General features: G+C 41.9%; 1 protein-coding gene across 4 annotated transcripts in view; it reads right to left on the bottom strand.

Annotated features, from left to right (window-relative positions):
* The window catches only part of arhgef10la (Rho guanine nucleotide exchange factor (GEF) 10-like a), a 125,148-nt gene that overhangs the window by 77,413 nt on the left and 32,177 nt on the right, over positions 1-15,558 (bottom strand). For all 4 annotated transcript variants that reach the window (XM_044348925.1, XM_044348926.1, XM_044348927.1 and 1 more), the window contains 6 exons: positions 10,709-10,801; positions 9,578-9,748; positions 7,424-7,569; positions 6,375-6,547; positions 2,984-3,099; positions 1,480-1,607 (listed from right to left, as the gene is read on the bottom strand). In XM_044348925.1, coding sequence (XP_044204860.1) covers positions 1,480-1,607; positions 2,984-3,099; positions 6,375-6,547; positions 7,424-7,569; positions 9,578-9,748; positions 10,709-10,801 — 827 coding nt within the window. The remainder of the gene's footprint in view (positions 1-1,479; positions 1,608-2,983; positions 3,100-6,374; positions 6,548-7,423; positions 7,570-9,577; positions 9,749-10,708; positions 10,802-15,558) is intronic.

Below are 15,558 nucleotides of genomic sequence, written 5' to 3'. Positions count from 1 at the left end.
TCTCACTGGACGGAGGAGATGGTAGAGACGCTGGTGTATGTCTGTTTAAATAGGAGTTTAGCCGACCTTTCTGCATTTAATACCGGAGCTGAGAGCTCGGAGCAGGAAAGGCGCTGTCCTCTGTTTCCATTACAGTTATGTGTTTAGGTCATTTAGAGACAAGACTGTAAAAATTTGCAGCCTGTCATGTTGTCTCACATATCCAGGGGGGTAATATCAGTAAATTAGAGTAAAATACAGATACAGTATGAAACACAAACATGGGGGGGGGTGTAGGGTAATTTCTAAATCACGAGGTAATACTAGTCCTGTGGAAACAGGGCTATGAGTGGAAGCGCTATAAACAGCCCCTGACGACGTAAATAGAAAACCGTTCGCACCGGGAAACTCCAACACTTGGCTGCATGTGTAGGGCCGGCAGTCCAGCAAAAAAAATACTAGGGGTCATTTTCTACATTGCCAGTTATCTACTTGGAAGCCATAAATATATAAAAACATCAAGGGACTCGAGGAAATAATTTTCCCTCTAAACTATATGGCTCATTAACTTACTTATCTTGTTTACTTTTGTAAAATCTCTTGTAAAATCAAATCTAATATAAATCCTACAGCTGGGAGATGAATGATAGCATTGTAGTGTAGAGAAATATTCTACTTTATCAAGTGCTCAATATTCGTCTTTCTTCACAGATGCTGTAAACATAAAATAATATACATTTTAATTGAGTTGTTCAGAAGGTTATGTACCAAAGTCCGATCTTCGGTAAAGGCTGATACATAACAGAATCCAGGAAAGCAAACAGTGTCTCAATTCAAATCTGAAAAACGAATATTTTGTGGAGGCTATTCATTATTCCATCCGAGTACTAAAAGAAATGAATTATTTGAGTCAGGTAATTACCCACTCACGACAGAATAAACTGTTCGCGCCTCTAATTTGCAAAAGGTTAGGGTGTCCTATTGGCCCGGTGATCTAAGTGCATATATGTAACTGCAACATCCTGGATTTTCTTCTCTTTCCTCTTATATTATATATTTTGTGCCACTCTCATTTTGTAGACCAAGTAAAAATGGCAATAAATAAGAATAAAAAATTATAAAATTGTTTATAAAGTTGTTGCAAAGGGAGTAGGCGCTGAACTCTGGCTGAGAATAAACCTTGAATGTGCTTCGAGTGACTCAAGATAAACACAAAATGTCAAGATTCTTCATTATCATAATCCTTGTTGTGGTTTATGATAGTCTGGTTCTGTCTATGTTTTTATGCTTATTTCATCAACTCCGCTGTATAAAGTGAGTACTTTTATATTTTGGAACTTGTAAAATCATTTAACAATATGAAAGAAACCTTTAGCGTTGGTGTTATTGTTAATAATGTTGTCTTTTTTGTTACTCTTATGCATGTGTGCTCTCACATCCCAAAATAGGCTACACAATAGATTTACTTAGAGCCACATCTGTATTTGTGAAACTACTCACTTGTCTGGCCTGCCGGGCACCTGCAGGCGTAAGCGACATTTGTTAGCACTCTGGATCTGTTCTTCTTTGATCCGAATAAGCCTCTGCAGAGCTAGACACCAGTCCTGGGCAACGGTGGTGTTCAGATTCTTTGATGGAAAAACACACACAGTTAAAACTTGTTTCACAGCTGAGGCATACAGTATGTTGTCTAGCACACGTACAAGAACATTATGTGCACACTGAGCACAGTAGTATACTGTAGATGTATTAACGTATTGATATACTAACACACAAACTGAGAAACAACTTCAAATCCAGTCACATAAAAAGGTATATAATTTGAATCCTTGTGGCGTTTTTATCCCCTCAAAAATAATGTTGAATTCACTTCAACACCAGCATTCATTTTATAGTAAAACCTAGTCCCTCAAGTCAAATAGTATCAAATCAATTTTCAGAAGTCAATGAGCTGTGCAGAAGTATTTCGTCTATTTGTTCAGTGGACAACATTATAACCGGGTGGAACGTGAAAATCACTGATTTAGGACCAGGCCAATATCTCTCCTCCTGAGGACACTGTGCTCATTAGGTGCATGGAGGCAAAGGTGCTACTATTAGCCTGAGAGGCTCTTTGGTGATTGCTGGAGTATACCCCCCTGGCTGTGTTATGTAGTGTATGATACTGTTAATGTGTTAGTGGTAGACCACTGGGAAGTGTCCTGATTTGAAAACTACAGGAAGGCACTGCCGGATTCTTTTGCAACAAAGCAAATCTGACACTTCTATCAAGTATATCAGAGGGAACATCTCATTCTCACCATTGTGACACTGTTGATGATGAGGAGATAGATAGGAGACTTCATGCTTTTGGAAACTGATGACTCAAGAAGCATATGAGACCAGTCTTTGATCACATTTTAAACATCTTGCATGCTTTTGTAATTTCTTTAAGAGGAATGGCAGATATTCCCCCAAATGATTATCTTTGTACTATCCAAACTTGATATCATACATTTGCATGGAATCCAACAATTTAAATTAACTGTGCATACTTCAATTGTGTCTTTGCTGCCTCTGTGATTCTTCATTGTGTTCTCAGGGTTTAGGAGGTATTGTAAGGTAAGTTGCAGTTTACAGAATACATTCCATACTTCATATATTTCCAGTCAATATCTTGAAATAACATGCTAATATATAATTTGTAATACTGAAGACTGTTTTTAGAGGAGAGAATAGTACATGTGAAGGTCAGGCTGTGGGAGTATTTTTTAAGAGGCCAATTTAGACAAAGGCTTTTAAAACCCTGAGAGAACAAGGCTAGCCTGCGTGGTGGTTTGTTATATGTAACAAATTGTGACGTCTTTGGTTTGGCCTGTAGAGTCAGTTGGACTGAGGAACCCTTTGCCTGAGATTTTGCCTTTCGGCTGACTTTGTTGAATTATATGCCATTTGTTGCATGATATATATGTTTCCTGTGAGATAGTCCAGCCACAGTGAAATTATAACATGAAGCAGCATGTACCTGGTATGTTCCCTGCAGTGTGCCCACAAGGAGAGTGACCTCCTCCACGACAGAAAGGTCATGTTGAAGTTCCTGCAGCTCCTGGTAGAGACGTGGAGGACCCAGGATTGCTTTACCTAAGAGGTGGGCGACACGAAGCTTAAGAGTTTGTGATGTCACTGACACTGTCACCACACTTACATATATACATACAGTATACTGACAAGCACATAGCACGCACAGATAAAATACAAAGACAGGAAGGTTAAGTGCATTGACCTTTTTTCATCATATTCACATCATTTATCATATTATTATATTATACAGAAGAGGTATTAGCAATTATTATTCTTCGGTAATAATCGATCAGTGCTGCAACTAATAGGTGATCTATAAAATGTCAGAAAATAACAAAAAAAATGGTTCACGAAGCTCAAGGTGACGTAAAATAATTATTATTTTTGAGAAAGTGAAACCATTTAGTGGGAAAGTATTTTTCCCTTGATATATGACTTGAGAGACAGGTTGTCTGTCTTAAATCATTCCTTAATCATTTAATCATTCCTCCAGTTTACTCTGGCCATTAAGAGATTCCTTCCTAATGCACTTCCAATTTTACACCCTGTACAGTGTAAAAATACATCTTACAGTTTATATGAGGCTTCAACGGTCTAAATTAGCCAACAATGTTCACAAAATGTTTTGAACTTTGTACTAAAAAGACTTTGTAAGATATCCACTAGATTTGACTGATTCAGACTGAAAGCCTCATATTATCTCGACTTAGATACATGCATTTTTGCACAAAACGAGGACTGTGGATTTTGTCATCCATCACTTATCAATCATGTAATCATGTAATCATGTAAAGGGTTCACTGTTTCAGCACTAAAAATGATAAACATGGTTGTGGACTTTCACTTAATAAACACGGTATATGGAGACAACAATGACACTGCCTCTGAGAACTAGTGGAAGTGCAGAAAGAAAAGTTGCTTTTGCCTAAACTCCAATGGCACAAATAAAAGAGTTGCGATGTGTAGATGGATCGATCTTCATTATTTGTGGATTGAGAGTGAATTTATAACTAAAAAAATCAGATGGAGAAACTGTTATTTGGAGCTATGATGCCCTTTTGCTGGCCAAAAGGAATGCAGGTGTCTCATTAGACGCAAAATTCAGCATCGATTGAGGCCCACTACCTTCAAAGTCTCTCTCTCCTACTGCCACGAATCGATATCTGTGTCTCCGCCTGTCTGCTATCCTCCGTCCTAGCTCCCCTGGCCCACATCTCCCTAGCAGCAGGCTCCAGGAGAACTGCCTAATTAAATTCTGCAGGTAGATTTTGCTCCAGAGCTGTCCTGCACTGTCACTGTTGCCACATAATGAAGTAGTGGAAGAGCTGTGCCGGTAGGCGGACGTAGTGAGGCATGTTCCTCCGAGGGGACCTGCCGCCTTTTGTCTATTCACTTGCATAAATGGAGTGAGAGGAAAGCCGTAAGAGGGAAGGGAGTGAGAAAAAGAGAGGGGTGGGCTTGTATTGTTCATTTAAAGAGCTCCATTGCAGCTTTTGGGGTTTAATGGGATCTTTGACACAGGCAGCCAGTGACATCTGTCATCTTGTGCAAGAAAATCAATAGGTGAAACATCTGAATATAACGGGGTGTGCTGCGAGCTGCAAGAACAATGTCTTCCTGTCCTCTCCGAAGGGATTGCCTGAACCTCTGCACAGGTTCGCGAGTCCTCTGGGGGCCTGCTGTTGGCTGCGGCCCGAGAGGTGAATGTGCTGAGTTGTAATCCAGCATAATCCCGTTGTTGAGGCAGGATATGGTTTTCACACTCAGACATGGCTATCCACACCGGCCGCCAGGCACGTAGCTCTCCACTGTGGAAGGCCAGAGCCCAGAGGGGTCCATCCCTGCTTTCCCTGGAATAAGTCAGCAATCTAGCACTCAGCTGCTGTGCCAGTGATGGTAGCCAGTGGATTTAAAGACAATGCAGCTTCAATACCTGCATCAAAACCTTTGTCTGATCCGCAGCCAAAGCCCACTGGTATATTTCTAAAAAAAAAAGTGCTCCGAACAGCAGGTCAAGAGAGAAGCAGCAATGAGGGAGGTATAATGGGGGCAGAATGAAGGTAAAACAGCGTGAGACTAAACATCTGGCACAGTCAGCTTTTAGGAAAAGAGCACATAGATTGGTGGGCCTTCTGTGTGTTGGCAAGAACAGACAGAGAGACTGTCCAACAGAGATATAAGCAAAGACAAAGGGGAAGAGTAAAGAAGACAGGCCTGCCTTTCCCAAAAGGCCAGCTTTCTTCAATAAAGAAGGGCACAGGGACCTGCAGAAGATGAAAAATGACTCAATTTTGAGTCATGCCGCGGGACTGCAGGATTTAGACTCGACACCCCACTGAATGACATCACAGGGGGATGGAAATATAAATAGATGGGACAGCCTGTCAGAATGAAAATTTGGGGAACGGCCCCGCAGATGTTCGGGGAGGTTTCTGGATAGACATGATTAAGGTGACCGCACCGTGTCGAAAAGGTAAAAAAAAAAAAAAAGACAAGAGAATGTCAGAGTCAGAAATCCAGCGCCCTCTGCGGGGCATAGCATTCGCAGAGTTAGACACAGGTAAAGGAAGAAAGACAGCTGCACTGAGAGTTAACCTTAAATGATCCCAAAAACCTTGCAAAGTTTGGAGTATACACTACCTGAACAACAGCGAAAAACTTAATCCAGTGAGAATCTGAACCAGCTCTCAAAACAGTAGATGTTTGCTGTGCATGACACGGGTAGCTCTGCAGAAGGCACCATTAATATTTAAGTCATGGAGCAGCAACTTTAAAAAGCCTGTACCATTACATCCTGATAAGGCTTTGTATCTCCCTTTTCCCATGGCACATTTATCAGGGATCTCGTCAAGCTCTGTATACACCAGAGTTTTGTGAGGGGTGGTGGGAGAACTAGTGTTTCAACCACCGATTCCTATCTACTGCTACTGGCTCTCTAATTGGGCCTGGAAAGGGAGGGAATAATCTCTGCAGATTGATGACTCCACTCTAGATGTGTTTGTGGTCTATCAGAGAGTGAAATGAGACTGTGGGGATCCTGCAGCAGGGGGCTCTCTACCCCCACATCTCTCTCCAAGATAAAACACCCCAGGCAGATGGGAACAAGTGTGACCGTCATCACTATCCTCCTCACAAACACATCCTCAATCAGAGTGACAAGCAGCATGGACGCATCTCCAGCCCTCCGCGGGACACTTGAGAACAGAAACAGATTAGCTTTGCTGAGTCAGAGAAAGGGCCTGAGACTAAAAGTCAGTCCGAGTGATGAGATTAACTACAAAATGACAGATGTGGGAAAGGAATGAGATAGAACTGGTTTGTTTTGTTTATTTCACCTGAAGCAGCGGCACCAGTCTGCCGCTTGGCCCCGCTCTGTTGGAAGATGGTGTCTTTGCTTTGAGAGCCCTCCTGCCCCACCTCTACTACTTGCACCTGCTGCAAGGGGGCGCTCCACTTCATCGTGTACTTTGGGCCGACAGGGACCAGGCTGCTGATATCCGGAGGCCCCCTGTTGGAGATATGAAAAAAAGAGAGGAGGTAAATTAGATGAAAAACAGCCTGAGATATAGTCCCTCCCATTCCACATCCTCCTAACGGCACTCCATAGGAGGAGGCACTCTTTGAAATGTCATGGAGAAGACTTGGGAGTGGGAATTAGAATCTTTATGATCACCCATGTTCCCCGCCAAAATTGTACCCCTGGCTGTGACGAGGAGCTCATTGCTATTCATGTATTCCTGTAATCACGCAGATAATCAACATTGTGATCGGTTTGTCAAGATTCTAGAGGGCAGACAAAGTCAACTTTGGGACACTTGAGTTGAATGAGACGTGGAGTCATAATTACTTTGAAGGCTGAACAAGAGAGCTTTAAGCGACATCTTTGACAGGAGCTTTGCAAAAATATACGAAATCCCTTTCCTGTTTACTTCTCGAGAGAGAGAGAGAGAGAGAGAGAGAGAGAGAGAGAGAGAGAGAGGGAAAGAGAGAGATGTGATCAATGGTGCTGTCACAGAAGATAAATTGGAAAGAAACCAAAAAATGTTTTATGTCAGTAATCTAGGACTCCTGTAGCTGTAGTTAGGCATTCTACCATTTGTTTAAAGCTGATAAAACTCCTGCAACTCCAGATAGCGCTCAAAACCCCTAGCAGCTATTTCTCTTCACTATGCAGTTTGCCAAAATATCCTTGCAAAACTTAGGGTATCACATTAGAGCCCTGTGCCACCTAATAGATATTTCTCCTAACAGTGCAGTTTAGCAGACTCTCCCTTCAAAACTTACACACAACTTAATGCTAGAGCTACGCCTTATAAACGCATTAACAAAGTATTTATGAATGCAAGGGAATTTGAGCTCAACTTGCTTTACAAGAGGGACTTACTTGACATTTATGTTGGCACAGACGAGTACATCATCAAAGAGGAAGACCTTTCTCTCCTTCGACTTCAGGACTTGTCCCCGTTCGCCATACACAGTCTCTATAAGCGTCTCACAAAGGACCAGTGACCCCTGCTCCGAGTTCAGTTGCTAAAAGGGACACAGCAATCAGATCAGAGGCATAGGAGACAGCATCACAAAGGGCCAGTCCTCCAGAGTTCAATGCCTGGAGGACACACAAGTCTGGCTTGGAGGAACAGATGTCTCATCAGGGATTAACAACACACTCATGCTGCTGAAGGTCATTTAATGTGTGTATACGTATACACGCACGAGGCACGTACACAGTCGCATCTCTAGCCGGTTCATTCAGCAGACTTAATGAAAGACACAACAAGGCACATGTTCTTTCGCTATCTTCACCTTGCTTTCATGTTTACAGTGATGAGAGCTGGAAGACAACCTTCAACTGAGTGGGGCTACAGGATTTATTTTTTTAATTAAATGCTTCCAGATCATTCTTTGTCTTTTTGTCTGTACTTTGCTATCCACCATACCACTACCACAGAGTCCAAACTGGCTTAATTTATGAGCACTGGGACACACAATCCTTTCCACCACAATGAGGCAACTACACATGGACACAAATGCATAAACACTTTGCAAAATGCACACCTTTGCACACACACACACACACACACAGACACAGTTAAAGAATCCGATAACAGATGCAATTTATGCTACAGTATGTTGGCTCATGCTGTGCTTTCCAGTCATCCATATGTTTGGCAAGAGGAAATAGCAACAGCAAGCTTTTTGTATCACTTTGGTCCAGCTTCTTTTATGACTGCCTAAATCAATACTTTCAATTTATGCATACTGCGCCAATCTAAGCCGGACTCATCAGAATTTAAGTGAAACCACTATACTGCAAGCAGTAGGTAAAGTCCAAATACCAAGTTTGCATCCTGATACTCTGATGTTTGTGTTTGTTCAAAAGGCACCAATTTTAGCGAATAATAAATCTCTGCTGTGTCCGTTCTACGACCTGCAGTGCAGTAACACATCTGACCACATTTCATAGAAGATGTCAGATCTGCAGGCAATCTGTAGCTGCTTTTGGTTGTGGCTCAGATTGCACACAAAATGAGTCATTAGTCTGACTGAGACTGCTGTTTGATAGCCACAAAACTGTACCGCTCCCTCAAGAGGTGGTTTGCCATAAGAATACACCCTTAAAATCTTCAAGCATCAGTAAGCACAGAGGGCATTGCACCATTCACGTGTGCATGAGTGAGTGGGAGTGCATGCGTGTGTGTGTGAGTGTGTGCAAAACCCATTCTCACTCACATTGTTATCTGTCCTATTCCGGTGACTTAGATACTTTGAGACAAAGAATGAATATTTCATTGGATGGTTATGGGGGCAATAGAGGAGACTGTTTCCTATTGGAATTCTGCAGTGTCACCGCGGCAAATGGAATTCTGTGTGGAGTGGAGGAGATTGGCCGAATCAGCTCATCTCAGAGTCCTGGAAAGCAAGGACTGATAGAGAGAAATAAAGAGAAAGGGGGGTAGGTGAGAGAGAGAGAGAGAGAGAGAGGAAGACAGAGGAATATGCAGTCACACTAGAGAAAGAGAAGAAGAGAGTATAAGTGGAGTGAGAAAGTAAGCAAGAGAGTAAGCAAGAGAGTGCAAGAGGGGAATAGAGGGAAGGTAAAGTGGGGAGAGAGAGGAGGAGGAGGCAGAGCAACAGTGTGAAAGAGATAGCTCTCTTACATTTTCCAATTAAATGTCTCATTTACCCCCTAATTCTTCTTATTCAGAGCAGCATTTGTTCAGATATGCAGCGGCAGGACTGTAATTTCAGTGTGGTAATGGAGAGGCAACGCCTCTGCCATTGCATTTGGTACTGTTTAGGGATGATAATGGGCATCATTTCTGGGAGATAATTTCTCTAAATAAAAATGCCTCCCTAGATTAATGTGTGGGGAAGTGATATAAGCGATTGCTATATACTAGTTTAATTTATAGGTGTTTGGCTCACAGTGATAAGGCTGCAGAGGAGTTAAAAGGCTCACATTTGATTTGATTGGGGCATATGCGTGTGTGCAAATGTCTGTACATGTGCAAGAGGGAGTGCATGCGTATCCAGTCACCTTACTGAGCAGGCGATCACTGACGCTGCGGGCTAGTTGTTGAGTCTCTGCAATCTGGTCAGCTACTCGTTTCTGTTCATTCAGCTTCTCTGCCAGCATCTCCAGCTCTGTCAGAGCAAGCTGCAGAGGCAGACGATCCACGTGGCCCTTTGGTGTATTCTTAAGCATGTCCTAGAAAAGGTCACAGGGAAAGTTTTAAGTAAAAACACAGCAAGTTAAAAATAATCTAAACCAGATTTAATACTTGCCTCTGTATGCTACGATATACTTGATTTTAACTAAATAGAGTGCTCTCTTTGGGGTTGTTGTCTTTGCCTTGAAAAGTTTCAATCTTGATCAAATACTCTCTTTGAGTTTAGGTGTGTAAGTGCTACAGTTTCCAGAGGATGTAGGTAACTGTATACCACACTGACTCTCCATCGGTTAAGTTAACTCTATAAAGATCATTGTGTTGCACTTCATACCAATTTCTCAGCAGTGTCGGTCAAAACAAATCAATAAAAGTACATTTGAAAACACAAAATGATCAAAATCTGTCTGCCTGTAGGCTTCATGGCTTTCATGCCTTTGTCCTGTGTCTATGAAAGCTTGGTGTTGTCTTGATACGCGTCTCAGATGTAACTCAGCTCTAGTTCCCTGTAATGTATGATTTAATACATAGACTTCCTCTTTGGAGTACTGCATTTAGGCAAGAAGAAAATGCCTGATTCACATTCATAACTTATCTTTTGAATTCATGGATAATCAATGCCTACTGAGGGATGAAATGAGCTACTGCAGATCCAGCAAGTCAAGCTCAAATTCAAATCTTTGCTCAGAATAGAAAGTGGAAGAATGAAGATGTAAAGCCAGCAATATAAGAAAAACTGATGTGGCTAGCTACTTTTCAAGCTCTGGCTAACCTCAGTGAAAAAAGTATGTGAGGTATGATACCTTGTACTTAATAAGTTATAATCCATAATCGATTCTGTGGCCTTGCAACTTTGCATCTTTATTAGTCTATGTGCTGCAGAATTTTTAAATTAACTCAAAGTTTCTCATATTGGGAGTATTTTAGTTTGTAAGACTTGGAGAGATTCACTTTATTATGACAAATGAAATGACTGGTCCTCTACAAAGAACATTTTTTACCTGCAGGAGCAATATGAACTGAGGGAATCGTTGAATGGGCTTAACCATCAGGCCGTACAGGGTGATCCGGTCAACACTGGACGCCTGCTTCTTCTGGGAGGACAAAATGAGGGATAATACAGCAGGGTCAGGAATTGAATACAAAGGAAACAGAACATTCAGTTGGAAAAATATTCTCTACCCCCACAGGAAGGCCATTAAGAGAAAACAATTCTTATTACGGCTTCTACGCTTAATGGGAACGTTCAAAATAGCCGCCCACACATGCCATGACATGATCGATGCGCTGTATTTTGATTAAACTGTTAGTTAGTCGCCCACTGTTTGATGATCTACGATGGTTCAGGTAGTCAAGGGGTTTGAATGGGTGCTGAGAGTTGTTGGGTTAGACTAGAAACTGCTTTGGCTGAGTGTTGTGTCATAAACGAAATCAAAACCCCAAAGAAACATTCCCAAAAAATAAACTGGCATTTTCAAATAAATCAAAATCAACGGGGCAAAACAAATTCACCAAAAACAACCAAAACATGTGGTGCTGAAGACTGTATCTCTGTGGCATCTTCCATAGTCCACCAATTTCAGCAGACTTGCCTTCATTAAGAGGTTCCTGAGTTGTGATGTCAGGTGATGCTTAGCGCTTAGTTACTACCAATAGGTGCTGCCAACCTATTTACGTTGAAATAATTGAAAACAGTAGGAGATTATAAGAGCTTGCTAGAAATAGCTTTAACAATTCCATTCCTACTTCAAGAGGGAACTTGACAGAATCCTCTGTAGATCATGTGTAGGCGTGCAAGTGGGTGAATAAGGTATGAAAATCAGGGCCAGTTAGTCATATGAGAGTATGAAAGAGGAGATTTTTTGAGAGTGTTATGTCTAATATATTACTGTGGGCGTAGATCAGGAGCAGATATAGTTCCAGTGCAGTGTCAAGTCTGTGCCACGATGACACCATCAGTAGGAAAAGGCAAACAATTGCACACATTTAATAGGTGGTACGACACAAGATCAACTGTGAGGCAGAAATAAAACAAGGAAAAATAAAATGTTTGTTGCGGAAACATAATAGATCCGAGATCATCTACTATCTGAGTATCATAGCTAATATTTAATTTGCTTTATTTTTACTTTACTTGACATATACTTGATTTTCCTTTGTGTGAAAATGAGCTGAATCAATTTGATTGATACGTCATATAATAACATATATTGGATTGATATTAATGTTTTGCGAGCTGATAAAGGAGCCTGACCAACCTCCTTTAGGCAGGCTGGTCCTCATCTGCACTCCACCAAGGAGCTCACTGCTTCGATAATTTAAGCTTTTTTTTGTTGTTTTTCTAGACGTCGTCTTTATTTTTCGTTTCCTCGCCTAAGATATGTGCGCATTTTAACCTTTTTTCTAAAACAAGTCTCTGTGCACCTCAGTATCAAACTGAAGGAACAGTTTCTTTGTTCTATGCGACATTCAGCCATAAAATCACAAGGACTCAACAGACACTGTATCGCCAGGACACATCTGATTGCCTCGGAGAACCGGGGCAGCAACGTATCAGGCTGGAGTGAATCCACCGGACAGGCTGGTAGGCCCTGCTGTCGGGTCCTTGTTTCATGTGTTTGATTCTTTTCTTCATTATGTACTCCTTGTTAATGCTTCATTCATTCAGTCATTGGTAGACATGTAGCTTCATTTATCAGCAAGAAGTTGTCTGTGTGTGTTCTTTAAAGCAGAAGACAGAGGTCCCTTTGTCGGAAAGATTTCCAATTCCTGAGAGACTAATTAATATAACGATTTTTTGAAACCGTTATCCTCCTAACAGACATGGTGCCCCAAATCTTCTATAAACAAAAGGTGGAGCAAACTTTACTTTGTTCAGATAAACTCATTCAGGCAATCACATGGCATCTAATATTGTCCCATGGTACTGGCCCTATAGCATGAGCACTGAAACCCAGCTTTACATCCATGAAGCCCACTTGTGGAGCAGCAACGTGCAGAGATTAGAGAGCTCAACTGGTATTTACAGGTCTAAGGTTGCAATGCATGACTATTATTTTTCATGAGCATCTAAGTGGTTCTATACTTAAGCTTAGTAGGACAAAGGCCAACATTTCGACAATGAGTGGCAATGAAGTGGCACACAATTTGGGATCCCCACCACATAGAGGCTATAGAACAGCCTGATTGACTTTATTGACCTGACCAGAAACATTCCCACTAGTCAATAGACGTAATCAAGGGTGTTGAGGCTCCAAACACCAATTTATCTTAATACGCACTCAATAAGAAGAGACATAATCCCACAATGGTTAGCAGCATCCCAATCCTTTCACAACAGCCAAAGGTGCAGTCAGTAACACCCTATACTTCCTTCTGTAATCTGCCAGAATTAATGTTCAGTGAATGTACAGAGACATATCTCTACACAGAATCAAAGGTGACCCCTGAGTGGATACCATGAAAAGTTTGAGAAGCTACAAATAGAATTTTTCCACCACACCTGACTAGGTCAAGATGTCATTGGAGACGGAGAATCTTTCTTGCTTCATGCACTGAAAATGCTTGAGCGGTGTCAGGTACACAGATGGTGAGAGAGGTTTTGAGGAGAACACCTGTATCTCTGTTTAGGAGGGCAGTCATGTTCAGGCCAACATGTCTAACAGAGAAGGTGGCTAAAACCCTAAGACTACCTGAGACGATATCAGTGCAGAGGGCAATATAGTTCACCTGACTGATCACTGTGAGGACATGACCTGAATTTCCGCAGCTGATAGATAGGTCCTGCCTGTAGTAATCACCCATAGGAAATATCAAACAGAGTCAAGTTTCCACCAGCCACGGGAAGCTGGACCGACAGCAGGATCATTTGTATATATCCCACCATTTCTTTGTCTTCTTAAAGGGGATATATTGTGCTTTTTCTGGTTTTCTGCTATTTATTTACTGTTATGATGTCAGACATCTATGCTGAACATGGTTAAAGTTCCAAAGCTTGAGGTTAATGTAGTTAGAAATGCTCCCTGCAAGTCAAAAGCCCAGACTTCAGCGTGCTCTGAATGCTTCATTTGTGACAGTTTTTTCTATCTTCCTGACGAGTTGTCAGGATGTCAGATCGTCACACATGCTCATTTATGGCCCATTTACGTTTATGAATGTTCTGTAGCCTTGGTTGCTAAGCTTGTTGCTAAGGTTTTTCCATGTGTTGTTTGTGTTGTCCACTCTCATATTTCAGATTGCATTCTGGCTCGAAAATGTACAGATGCATTTGAGAAGTTGACATCTTGAGTAAAAAATGAGAAAAAATAGTGAAATCCTACTACTATAGTTTGTTGGATGGTTTGTTGGCATAGCCTCTGCAGCCTGCGGATGTCTGCCTAGGGGCAGCTTCCAAGAGCTGGCCAATCAGAACAGAGTGGATTACTCAGGAGGGGGCGCTTAAAGAGACAGGAGCTAAAACAGCCTCTATCAGATAAAGGCAGGGCTGTGTAAAGGGTCAGTATAAGATAAATAAGGAGTTTTTGGAACTGTGAATCATGCAAATATATTCCAGTAGAGCCCCAAAATAAAAATATAGACCTTTAAATGTGCATAATATGTCCCCTTTAGGATAGAGGTGTAGGACACCTGCTTCCCTACTAACTAAAGGAAGTCAGCTGAAATGCAGTAGAGAAGGGAGCAGAGACAAGACCCTTTCCCTAATGTATTAGGAACTACAAGCTGTAAATACTGGCAGGTGTGCCCAACAGCTTGGGGTTAGTGATGGAGGTGGAACGGCAAAGGTGGCATTAACAACCACAAGCAAGGCTGCTTGCATTGAGAGCTTAGGAGACTCCTCTGCAAAGAAATCTTCACAAGTCCACTCAGTTCCTAGTAATCAGATCCCTTTTAATTTGAGTCTGTTTTTTTTAATTTTAATGTTAATTTATGCACAACGGGTTCAGGTAGGCTTTCCAAGGATTTGTTTGAAACCAGGCCAAAATTTTTGGGGCCATGAATACCTCTGATGTGGATCTCTCCTGAGAGGATAGGCTCCATCCTCAGCACAGCTGGAGATTATGCTGGAGTTAGCTTGCAGAAACAGCATAACCTGAAGCAAGAAGGTCTGTGCTATTGTCATCCTCATCACTGTCTAACCCTAAGCAAGTAAACTACAGTCCAAACAACCAAAAGCCTCCTGGACACTGGCTGTTATGCTCGGAATGAGGATCAGTCACAAACACGCAGGTGGGGCAGAACAAAAACACACAAGGAGAAGAGGGAGTTTTCCTTGACCTCAGGTAATCATCTCAATTAGGGACGCACGATATTGGATTTTTTGCCAATATCCGATATGCTGATATTTCCAACTCATTGTGGCCGATTGCCAATGCCGATATATGCACATATTTTTTTCCAGCTGGCTGAGGAGACTATTACACATGCAATCATAGATTGTACTAATGATCAAGAAAGACAATATATGAAGGAAGAACTTAGGAAGACTGGAGTACAGGACCTCAGTATTTAAACTTTTATGAACCTGCCAAGTGGGTGGCGCAGTAGAGTTTTCTTTGAGTTTATTAGACAGACAGGATTAATGTGTGGGATTAATCTTTGGTCAACACTCTGGAGCAGAAGGTGGCAGTGTTTCCTATCTGTGCAGCTGAACATAGCAGCTCCTCCGTGGACTATTTTACCCTGACGGCCTCCTCAGGCTCTACTTCACTCAAGCTGCCCGTCAGACCCACTGCTTCTTCCCACTTTAACCTGAACAACAAACCGCGGCTTGATGCTCTGGTTGGATCCACATGGAGAGCTGGGGCTAACATTAGCTGAGAGGCTAGCGGAGCGTTAGCAGCATGGCCGGAGT

Source organism: Thunnus albacares, chromosome 4, assembly GCF_914725855.1.
Source record: "Thunnus albacares chromosome 4, fThuAlb1.1, whole genome shotgun sequence".
In the NCBI taxonomy this organism is placed as follows: Eukaryota; Metazoa; Chordata; class Actinopteri; order Scombriformes; family Scombridae; genus Thunnus; species Thunnus albacares.
The sequence above is the reverse complement of the archived record's forward strand: the minus strand, read 5'-3'. Positions and strand labels throughout refer to the sequence as shown.